The 12,374-nt window shown below is 45.3% G+C and overlaps 1 protein-coding gene across 10 annotated transcripts in view; it reads left to right on the top strand.

The window, feature by feature from the left end:
• Positions 1-12,374, top strand: part of dnm1a (dynamin 1a) — a 501,477-nt gene that overhangs the window by 85,509 nt on the left and 403,594 nt on the right. For all 10 annotated transcript variants that reach the window (XM_051931967.1, XM_028809129.2, XM_051931970.1 and 7 more), the window contains exon 2: positions 9,796-9,869. In XM_051931967.1, coding sequence (XP_051787927.1) covers positions 9,796-9,869 — 74 coding nt within the window. The remainder of the gene's footprint in view (positions 1-9,795; positions 9,870-12,374) is intronic.

The following is a 12,374-nucleotide window of genomic DNA, read 5'->3' on the forward strand; positions in this document are numbered from 1 at the left end:
AACTGAGACGAATAAGTGTGCAGCTGGACATTCTTGGCTCAACAAATGAACATCTCATGCTATTGAAAATGCCACGGGACCTCATTAACATCCACAAGCTTTACAGCAATACGAAAAATAGGCAGAAACAAATGAAAAAATCTGCCTTCCCAGCCTTGAACATTTTGTGTGTGGTAATTAACTCAGGAGCAGAGACATGCCAGCGTCTCCATAGCAGCAGTATCGTCGGCAGCGTGTGACTGCGGCACAATGGCGCATCTCCAAAATTAGTGTGCATTTATTTGTATGTATGTGTGTGTGTGTGTGTCTGTGTGCATGTATAGGTAGAGTGTATTGTGACCACTAGGTGGTGCTAGATAAAGAAAGAGGCAGGAATCCTTATTACATCTTGGCAGCATTTTAGAACTGGGCCTGGGCTTATCGAGGTACGTCTTAGTGTAGCAAGACCTTAACCAACATTTTGTTTGGTCTTAGTAAGACTTAGAAAGCACCAATGACCACACTTCAGAAGAAGGGAGACATCAGTGTCATGGCACACAAGGTTTCTGCAGGATTAGATAGATAGATAGATAGATAGATACTTTATTAATCCCGATGGGAAATTCACATTCTTCAGCAGCAGCATACTGATACAATAAATAATATTAAATTAAAGAATGATAATAATACAGGTGAAAAAAAAACAGACAATAACTATGTATAATGTTAAATATTAACGTTTACCCCCCCTGGTGGAATTAAAGAGTCGCATAGTTTGGGGGAGGAACGATCTCCTCAATCTGTCTGTGGAGCAGGACAGTGACAGCAGTCTGTCGCTGAAGCTGCTCTTCTGTCTGGAGATGACATTATTTAGTGGATGCAGTGGATTCTCCATAATTGATAGGAGCCTGCTGAGCGCCCTTAGCTCTGCCACAGATGTTAAACTGTCCAGCTCCATGCCAACAATAGAGCCTGCCTTCCTCACCAGTTTGTCCAGGCGTGAGGCGTCTTTCCTCTTAATGCTGCCTCCCCAGCACACCACTGCGTAGAAGAGGGCGCTCGCCACAACTGTTTGATAGAACATCTGCAGCATCTTATTGCAGATGTTGAAGGAAGCCAGCCTTCTAAGGAAGTATAACCGGCTTTGTCCTTTCTTGCACAGCGCATCAGTATTGGCAGTCCAGTCTAATTTATCATCCAGCTGCACTCCCAGATATTTATAGGTCTGCACCATCTGCACACAGTCACCTTTGATGATCACTGGGTCTATGAGGGGTCTGGGCCTCCTAAAATCCACCACCAGCTCCTTGGTTTTGCTGGTGTTCAGGTGTAGGTGGTTTGAGTCGGACCATTTAACAAAGTCATTGATTAGGTCCCTATACTCCTCCTCCAGCCCATTCCTGATACAGCCCACGATAGCAGTGTCATCAGCGAACTTTTGCACATGGCAGGACTCCGAGTTGTATTGGAAGTCCGATGTATATAGGCTGAACAGGACCGGAGAAAGTACAGTCCCTTGTGGCGCTCCTGTGTTGCTGACCACAATGTCAGACGTGCAGTTCCCGAGACGCACATACTGAGGTCTGTCTTTAAGATAGTCCACGATCCATGCCACTAGGTATGAATCTAATCCCATCTCTGTCAGCTTGTCCCTAAGGAGCAGAGGTTGGATTGTGTTGAAGGCGCTAGAGAAGTCTAGAAACATAATTCTTACAGCACCACTGCCTCTGTCCAAGTGAGAGAGGGATCGGTGTAGCATATAGATGATGGCATCTTCCGCTCCCACCTTCTCCTGATATGCAAACTGCAGAGGGTCAAGGGCGTGTTGAACCTGTGGCCTAAGGTGGTGAAGCAGCAGCCTCTCCATGGTCTTCATCACATGTGATGTCAGAGCAACAGGCCGAAAGTCATTCAGCTCACTAGGACGTGATACCTTTGGGACTGGGGTGATACAAGATGTTTTCCAAAGCCTCGGGACTCTCCCCTGTTCCAGGCTCAGGTTGAAGATGCGCTGTAGAGGACCCCCCAGCTCCGATGCACAGACCTTCAGCAGTCGTGGCGATACTCCATCTGGACCCGCTGCTTTGCTGGCACGAAGTCTCCTCAGCTCTCTGCTCACTTGCGCTGTTGTTATTATGGGTGGGGATGTTTTTCCTATGCTGGTATCAGCAGAAGGATGTGTGGAGGGTGCAGTACTCCGAGGTGAGAGTGAGAGTGGGTTAGGGTGGTCAAACCTGTTAAAAAAGTTGTTCATTTGGTTTGCTCTCTTCACGTCTCTCTCAATGGTGGTACCCCGCTTCGAGCTGCAGCCAGTGATGATCTTCATCCCATCCCACACTTCCTTCATGCTGTTATTCTGCAACTTCTGCTCCAGCTTTCTCCTGTACTGCTCCTTCGCCGCCCTGAGTTGGACTCGGAGTTCCTTCTGCACGCGCTTGAGCTCATGCTGATCACCATCTTTAAAAGCCCTTTTCTTCTGATTCAAAAGGCCCTTGATGTCACTTGTAATCAATGGCTTGTTGTTAGCATAGCAGCGTACTGTTCTTACTGGAACTACAATGTCCATACAGAAGTTGATGTAGTCAGTAGTGCAGTCAACAACTTCCTCTATGTTCTCATTATGAGATCCCTGCAGGATATCCCAGTCTGTAGTTCCAAAAAGTTCTCTCAGAGTATTCTCAGCCTCCAGGGTCCACTTCCTGAATGATCGTGTGGTTGTAGGTAGGACTCTAACTTTTGGTTTATAGTGAGGCTGAAGCTGAACCAGGTTATGATCTCCTTTCCCAAGCGCAGGCAGCGGGGTGGCGCTGTATGCGTCTTTAACGTTTGCATACAGTAAATCAATAGTCTTATTTCCCCGGGTGTTACAGTCCACATACTGGGAGAATGCAGGCAATGTTTTGTCCAGCGTCACATGATTATTGTGACCAAAAGGACAGGGAGATGACTTGAGAGACAAGAAGTATTCAGACACAGAAAACAAATAGCATGCAAGAGCGTTCCTGTTAGGCCATATACCTGTCATATCTTTCTTCTAGATCTACAAAACACATGTAGACTGGGTTGGTGGACCAGCAACTGGGCCATGGAGAAGAACTAGTCTACTGTTCCATGGGCAGCATGGAATCTACATTGTCCTGGCAAACTGGTTGACACCCCAGGAGAGAAAGGCATGACCTTTCCCAGACTGTGTTAAGCAGGGATGGAGAGGTGCTACCTTCTTCTGTGGAAATTGTCAAGTGGTGGAAGGAACATTTTGAGGAACTCCTCAGTCTAGTTGACATACCCTTCTACCAGGAGGCAGCATTGGACACGTCTTAGGTTCCATGGCCAGGGTGGCATCCACATTGTTCCTGCTCTATGTTTAGCTTAACCGTCAGACAGACAGAGTCTTCCTTCCAGCACCCTTGCATAGTCCTTAACCTTTGAAGGCTGAGGAGTGTGATCCCTCTGTTTTGGACCACAACGTCTGGTCATTCTTCTTAAATATGGGGGGACCACCCCACCAGAATGTCATTCCAAGGGTGCTTTATGCTTCTTCCATGTGGCACTGAATAGACATGTTAACCTCGCTATCCCAATAGCGTCCAGTGCGTTTTACATCTCCCGTCGAATTTCATCCACCCCACCACCCTTATCATTGTGGAATCGACCGTAGTGACTTTGGCAAAAGAGGGGTTCCCCAACTGGACAGGATTGAGGGCATGTCCATCAGGTTTGAGGAGTTCCTCAAAGTGTTCCTTCCACCACTATTTGCTAATTATTATGATTTTTGCCTGCCTGTCCTCTCCCCTCAAATGTCAGTCAATGAACCAATGAAGGATCCACTCCCCAGACTCACGATATAAAGGCTGAGGGCAGAGTTCCCACCCACAGAACACAAGAAACACAGGAGAACATGTACTGCACTAATACTAAATAGCCAATAAACAGAACAATGGTTACAAATATAATAAGCACATGAAAAATAATACAATTCTTGATATCTGTGGTGGGTTACATTCCTGAAAACCCAGCTGAAACAGAAACCTATGGGAAAAATGGTGATGACAGGTCATCTCCTGGTCTCCTAGCATCTCACTTTAATTTGTGGAGTTGTTATTTCAGGGGCATAATACCCAGGATAAGGAAGGCACGGTTCAGCCATATTAACCTTTTTGATGGCTTCATTGAGAGCAGAAATTTCACTTAGGGCATTATGAACCAGCAATGGCAGCAAGGCCCAACATTTGTTCCCTAATATCAATCACCTCCTCCGCAAGGCGATTGAACTCTGTAACGATGTCAGACATCCCGGGGCCTCTTACGATCCCTCTGTAAATTTTGAGACCGTATCTCCATAAGCTATTGTGAGATACAAGGATGCCAAGAGATGTTACATCAGGCAAGTTCGTAATGAGGGACAGACAAAGGTCAGAACTGAAAAGATCATAATAACTAGCAAAGAAGACCCAAAGGTAAATTGAAAGAGAAGTTCAGAGACGGGAGGAAGTCAAAACTGAAACGAAGCCTAGCACTAGGACTACTTGTAAAATATACTAACTACACTAGAGGATTCTATTTGAAAGAAGTGTGATTGTGCAGGCAGTAGAGGAGGCAGATGAGAGTGGCGTGGAACTGCTTGGAGGGAGTGCCCCATCTTGGCCCCGTAACCACATTCTGACCTCTAGCTTCAATGTGTAATCATTGGCTTTCTGTTTTAGATCAAACTCCAATAACAACACTGCTTATAATGAACAAAAGCCCTGGAATGCTATGATTTTGTTAATTGAGATACTACTAAGTTTATGTCTGCCATGTTGCTTACTTGCAAGTTTCTTGTATATTGGAAGTAATTTCTAAATTGGACAGGAAAATGCAATGTTCATGGAAATCAAGAGTGGTTACAAGTTGCTTAGACATCACACCTGCACTTCAGAACAGGTCTTCCACCTGAAGCTAAGCATGTTCGGCCCCGGCCAGTACAGGTAGTCCCCAAGTTACGGACATCCGACATATGACTTACAAACAGGGCCGCAGCTGCTCCTTCATTTGTCTGGGGGACGCGACGCAGGCTCCTCAGTAAGTAACTGCTGCTCCGTCATCTTTGGCCTGGGGACCCTACAAGTGGTGGTTGCAGGGGGCGATTTCACTGGTCGCGCAGTGTAGTATCCCTCAGGCGGCTCCGGTTGATGAATGGGGCGGTGGGAGCCGCACCCCATTCATTCTCAGTGGGCGGCTGGGTGCACGGCACCTGGGGTCCATAGTCGCCGGCGCCACAGCTACCGCTCATGTGCAGGATGGAGGCTTGATGGGGAAGTTTGCTGCCCGCCCACCACGCTGCCACAGCTATTGCTCCTGACTGGACAGAGGCTGGATGGGGCGTACTGGCCCAAAACGGGCTGCCATCACATCATCCAGGTGGGTGCTGCACATTAGTGGGGGTTGAAATGGGTCAAAAATGCTCTGAATAGTGGGAAAAGTGCTCTGTAAATGTAAAGAATTATTATTGTTTTCCAAGTGTGCATGTCATTGTACACATGACAGTAAATTTGAAATAATAATAATAATTCATTACATTTATATAGCGCTTTTCTCAGTACTCAAAGCGCTATCCACACAGGGAGGAACCGGGAAGCGAACCCACAAGCTTCCACAGTCTCCTTACTGCAAAGCAGCAGCACTACCACTGCACTACCACCACCTGGAAATGCCCTTCTTGAGCTGCCAGTACAGTGTGGCAGCGTGGCGCTACCACTAGGCCAGATGGCCACATGTGGCCTGCTCAGCATTGGAGAATTGAAGTGTTGGTTTAATGAGGGAGAGCAAAGGAAATGGAGGGTGGGTATGTTGGTGGGGCCAGGTGGGGGGATGGGGGGACTGGTATGAGTTCCTTAAGGCTAGGGAAGTGGATGCCTGTTACCGTACTCTTTGTCAGGCTTCCTGCTGTTTTCCATGGCAGGAAATTCTCCAGGGCTGCTGACACAGGAATTCCAACAAAATCTACTAGCCACATTTTTTTAATTACAGCTTTTTGGATATGCTGCGTGTAGAGAGGCCAAACTACAGTGAAACAATCGTTTAAATGATCACAGGGTTTTCTTTACTATTTCATAGCTAATATGATTTGAATTTTCAGTTTTTTGTGTGTGTATTTCCGTTCTGGTTGCATTTTATTTATTTTGCATTGCTGTGCTCTTTGTGAAAGGTGCTATATAATTACACTGGACCACAAGTTTTGCTTCCCGTAAATGTTTTGGTAATTGTGATCGCCAGCTTCTAGTTGAATGCAAATGTAATATCAGACATTGACATTTGAGAAATGTGAAATAAACTTTTATTGAATTTAATAATACTGATTAGAGATGAGAGAACCCTGCAGAACTCAACAAAAACACGGATATGAACATGATGTTTGTGAGACTAACCAGGTACGTTTATCAGGTTCATCTACTCCTGCCCTTGAAGATTAACACATAATTTGACCACAAGGGGCCGCCACTGAGCCCCAAATTGCAGACACAATGTTTCTCCACACGGTCCCGGGTTCAAAATAAAGTGTTTTATTACAAGCAAGTCACCCAATGTACAGTAAAGACCAACCACAATTGCTGTCTGAACAAGTGACTCTCTCTTATCTTCTTCTGATCGTCCTTTGCATGTCTCCCACTGTCTTCCAACTGACTCCTCAGTGTGAGGCAGCAGGCTCCTTTTCAAGCTGGACCCGGGATTGCTTCCGGTGCCAGTGTGTCTTCTTGGAAGCACTTCTGGGTCACGTGAAAAACAAGGAGGTCATCCTCCATACCCCCCAACAGTGCACTCTATAGGGTTGCACTTCTTGACTCCAACTCCCAAGCATCCCTGTTGGGTGTCCAAACTGGAATGCTACCAGAGGATCACTGCCACCTTTCGTTTGGGGGATGGAACTGTTCCCACCCTCCGACTTCTGATAGACCATCCATTATATTACTCTGGCTGGGCACAAAATTGTTTCTTTGTCCAGTCGGCCAACCTGTCTGTCTTTTCCGTTCTGGCTTCCCAATCCGGGTAAGAAACTATCCTTCTCCCTGGCCATGATGCCTGTTCCCTCTCATGGACATCTACAATACATACACGTAGTGGTCCAATCCAGACAAACCCTTGAGTGGCACCAATTGACAATCACTCCACAATATTCCGTGTAGGATCCTCAACATAGGGACTCATCACCAGTCCTACCAAACAATTGGGTGTCATTGTGACCCATAAAAGCGCAACTCTTTTAGAACATAACAAATCTGAGAAATGAAAGGAGTCCATTCAGTCCACCAAGCCTGTTTATTTAACCAATACCTAAGCTGTACCAAAAAAGTGAAAGCATAGAATGAAGACAAATTCCTCCTTTATATGTTACTTATATAAAAGTTACACAGACAGAAAGATATGAACTCCCGACTCACAAGGTTCATTAGCTTACAGCAGTTTCATTTTATTGTCCGTCATGGTCCTGGCTTTGCACACGTCAATGCTGCTGTCCTCTCTCGGCTCCAAGCCCAGTTTGGAATGTCACTTAGTTCACAAAAGTGTAAACAAAGCTGAGGAAGGGGGTGTGACCGGTGTCACTGCTGGTTAGTTGCCCACAACGGTGGCAATTTTTGCTCATGTGCATTTCAGTAGGTTCCCTGCTCCGTTTTTCCTCTCATACGCTCTTAACTGCGAGCCTGTGGCAATAAAAGAGGATCCTATGGCAAAGAAACACAACTGCCCTTCAGAAACTCCCTCTTAAACAGTATTTCATTGAGAAACAAACACACTCTTACCCGTCCTCTTTGCACTATCAGCTGTAGGCTTACAGCGCAACATGTTTCTTGCACAAGGTTTAGAACATTTGAAGGACCGAGCCCCGGCCGACCTAACGGCCCAATCTCCTGCCCTTTCTCCCTCAGACTCCGTCTGCTCCAGTCGCTGCTTCCGAGGCGTTGAACCCACTTGATGAGGAAAGCTTTGTGTTCTTTTGACCTGGAGAGGGGAGGTGGACCGCCACGTTTCACAGCTGCACCCTAGGTGCTTTTCTGCTTTTGACAAACTCCTTCTGAATAAGGTCTTGTATTTGTACCTGCCAGTTCAATAATAAAGATTTTGTACCTTGAAAACCTGATCCCTTTTCTAGTCTCCTATGCAAGTTTGTGACCCAAGTTTGACAAGAGCAACAAAGTGTTTTCATAATTTTCTCTTTGTGGTCAGCTAATGTACCCCTCAAATGAAAATTCAGTGAGTTGTGTATCCACATATGCAGTTCAGATTGGGCCGTGCCGTAAAGTATAACATTAAGTGAAGTTTGTAGGGCACGAATCTAGCACCGATCGGGTAGTGGAATCTCACGTACGTGCAAACGGGTTAAATTATTCACACATACATGATCAGATCAGCTAGTGCCGTAAAGTGTGAGGTAGTGTACGCTTACAAGCTTGCAAGTCCATTGCATGTGTGGCACCAAATCAAGGAGGTAGTGCCGATCAAACATCGGTTAGTACTGTTCTGTGATGTGATGCTGGCCTGAGAAAGCATCATGGGGCGCTGGGAAAAAAACAAAGTAGTCAGCTGCATAGTGAATTTTCAGGAAAAAAATTTGGGTAAACAAGGAGGCTGACAAACCCAGCAGATTTACTGCAAAAAAAAAAAGCTTTGGCAAATTTCACTGATTAACACTAAGGAGAAACAATGCATTAGTTTGATTGAGCAGAAATGTCTTTCTGCTCATTTCCATTTGTACTCCACATCTAACGCCTGTTTGGTTTTGTGGGAGCCATTTGCAAACTAGGTGGAGTGAGTGGCCCTACATGTCACATTACATGACCGTTTTCACAGAAGTGGTAGCCCCGCCCACTGCCTCCAACTCACTAACAATGTGTAAATGAAGGCTACGACTGAAAAGTCAAGTAATGGGATATGACCTTTAGGGATAACTCTGGGAATGTTCTTGAGTTGCCCAGCTAGAACCAATCAAACATCTCTGGTGAGACCTGAAAATAGCGGTACACTGATGGTATCCATCCAACCTAACATAGGCTGAGAGGTTGTACAGAGAAGAATGGTAGAAAATACCTAAATCCAGGTGTATGAAGCTTGTCACGTCTGTCTCTCCAGTCTGTAATAGCTGCTAAGGGGTCCTCAACAAAGTACAGAGTAAAGGGTCTGAATACTTGTGTCAGTGGTCCTCATCCAACATGACAAAGCTTGAGAACTTCTGCAGATAAGAATGGTGGAAAATTCCTAAATCCAGGTGTGTGAGGTTTGTTGCGTCAGACTCAAGGAGACACCAGGCCGGAATGGATGCCAAAGGGGCTTCATCTAAGTAAAGAGTCTGAAGACTTTATGTAAATGTGAGATTTCAACATTCATTTTTAATAACTTTGCAAACATTTCTAAAATTCTGTTTTCACCTTGTCAGACTGGGGTATCAAGTGTTCCTTGATGAACACAAAAATGAATTGAAATGATATTAGCATGAGGTAGGTTAGAAGTGAAGGGTCTGAATACATTCTGAAGGCACCGTAGGCTAGATACTGATGTTCACTTACAGGTAGGTATATTTTAAGAGTACACATTAGGTGTGGTGTTTGCGCCAAAGCTGTTTCTCAAAGAAGTCCATTATCCATATTACGCTGTCTATTCCGACTCTCTAAGAATCCTGGCACACTAATAAAACTCCACATAGGCAGAGGTGCCCTCTTCTTCTCCAGATGTACATGGCTCTGCATTTCTATTTAGATCAGGCAGTTATTTATAGGATTCCTGATAACATCTGATTGTTAGAGTTTCCTGACGAATGGCTTCCCTTCTCTGATTGTTTTGCAGGGACTTCCTGCCCCGTGGATCTGGCATTGTGACCAGGCGTCCCCTTGTGCTGCAGCTCATTAACTGTCAGACAGGTAAGTCGCTCTACACAGTGGCCTTTAAAAAGTGTGGGCCTCTTTGGCCTTTTTCCAAACTTCATGGTGTTACAAGATGAAACCTTCATGTATATTTTATGTGACTGATCACCTTGAGATGTTTCAGCTTTCAAATGAAATTATAAGGCTTTAGCAATTCATATTCATTGCATGTCGTTCTTTGAGTCTCTTAACCCAACTTATGGTCACAGGTGGTGGAGCCTATTATGGCAGTCCTGAAGTCAAGCCAGTAAATAGCCTAAGAAAGGGTGGCAGTTCATCACATGGGTATGCTTACGTAATTTTTAGTTACCAGATAATACAAACAGTACCTCCATAGGGTATTATGATCCTGCTTTGTTTTAAAATTATCTTTACTTGAAGTGGGGCAATTCCACCAAGACAGTACAACAGATGGCAGGCAGGGACAACTCCCTTCCCATAAATGGCCGGGACGCAGACTGGGGGAGCATGTAGCTTGACCAATTCAGCTCCCTCTGTCCTTCCTTCATCCTGGCCTCCCGGCCGCGTATTATTCTTCCATCTAATTCTGCTAGGATGCCAGTGTACTCACTCTTTGGATAGCATCCTATGTCCAGATCTTTGAGTAGGTAGGGAACCTCCTTGCCTCTTCTTATGTCTACTTCCACCTGGGCATCCCAGCCAGGTATGGGAAGGAAATTCATTCTAGGAGGGATGCTAGTCCTTGCCTTTTACATTGTCTCAGTTACATTGGCTATACTTACCGTTTATACTAACCTAATCTATACATCTTTGAGGTTGTGTGAAGAAAATCTGCACATACATAAGGAGAACATGTCTACCCCACACACTCCTTTCTTCTACAGAACAGACCACTTGATTCTAGTCAGTCATACGTTAAGAGGGGCCATTGCACCTTGACGACACCAACATCCCATCTGTCCTCATCCTGCTAGATCTCTCCTCTACCTTCGACATGGTCAACCTCCTTGGCCCTCTCTCTGACTTTGGCATCTTTGGGATGGTCCTCAGTTGCTTTATGTCCTACCTCTTGGACACTGAGGGAGTCAGAAATTCAAATGGATGTGGGCAGCTTGTTCCACCAGCCAGGAGCCACACATAAAAAGAGACTGAACTGAGATTTGGCACTATGCAGAGGTAGCATCAACAGACGCCATTCATTAGCAGACCTGGGAGGTTGAGAAGAGGCAGAGGACCTCACAAGTGTCTTCATATTTACAGGGGCATACCACTGACTATTTTGTAGGCCAGAATCAAGGATTTGAATTTAATATATGCTGCTACAGGGAGCCAATGTAGTGATCTGAAAAGAGGAGTGATGTATGGATGCATGACACATAATGGTGACACATGATGGTACTCCTGTCAGCAGAGAGTTGCAGTAGTCCAGACATGACAAGACCAAAGCCTGAACCAGGAGATGAGCGGCATACTCTATTAGATATGGTCTGATCGTTTGGATGTTGTATAAAGAATGAATCAGCAAGACCAAGAGTCTGTAGTAACATGGTCCCTGAAGGACAGTAGTTCATCAATTAGCACCTCAAGGATGCATTCTGACTTGCTGGGCATTGGAGATAACAAGCCAAGCTGAATCGAGACGGAGTGCTGAATAGATGGACAGACTGGGATAGCGAGGAAGTTTGTTTTTTCCATGCTAAGCTGGAGATGGTGACCTTTGGTGCTCTTTCAACCAGGTTGCAATATCGGTTCGGCATGGTAAGATTTTAGAAGATACCATCTGGTGCTCTGGTGGGAACACCAGGCACAGTTGAATATCTTCAGCATAGAACTGATAACAAAAGCCATGGCACTGATGTGAGGAGATGTATATGCATAGAGAAGAGCAGAGGACCCAGCACTGATCCATGGGGCCTCCTTAGTGCACCCTTGACATCTCTCCTTGTCAGAACACATGGCAGGACTCAAAGCAACTGAAGGCAGTCACAGTGATGCCAAGGTCAGAGAGAGGGGCAAGGAGGTTAACCACAACAAAGGCAGAGGAGATGGCATGTTGATGTCAACAATGGTAAGTAAAGCCATCTGGGTGGAATGGCCCCCTTTGAAGCCTGACTGATTAGGTCTTTTCTGTAGAAGAAAGAAGTGTGTGAGTTTAACATGTTCTTCTTGTGCATGCGTAGGTTTTCTTCTCACAACTCCAAAGATGGTGTTGATTTAGTTTAATTGGTGTTTTTAAACTGTCCAGATAGATAGATAGATAGATAGATAGTTAGATAGGTGTGAAAGGCACTGTAAGATTGATAGATAGATGGAATTCTTTATTGTCATTATGCATACACAAAACAACATTTTTTGTTGGTAGGACTCGGCTTCAAGGCAGAATACTTAAATACACAATACACTATAAATGATAAAATAAACACTTTTTCTGAGGTAGTACGCCTGCAGAGACCAGTGATCTGTGTGTGTGGGTCTACAGGGAAGGAATACGAGTGTGTGTGTTTGATTACGAGGGAAAGTGCGTGTGCATGTCTACAGGGG

This window comes from Erpetoichthys calabaricus, chromosome 9 (assembly GCF_900747795.2).
Source record: "Erpetoichthys calabaricus chromosome 9, fErpCal1.3, whole genome shotgun sequence".
Taxonomy (NCBI): Eukaryota; Metazoa; Chordata; class Cladistia; order Polypteriformes; family Polypteridae; genus Erpetoichthys; species Erpetoichthys calabaricus.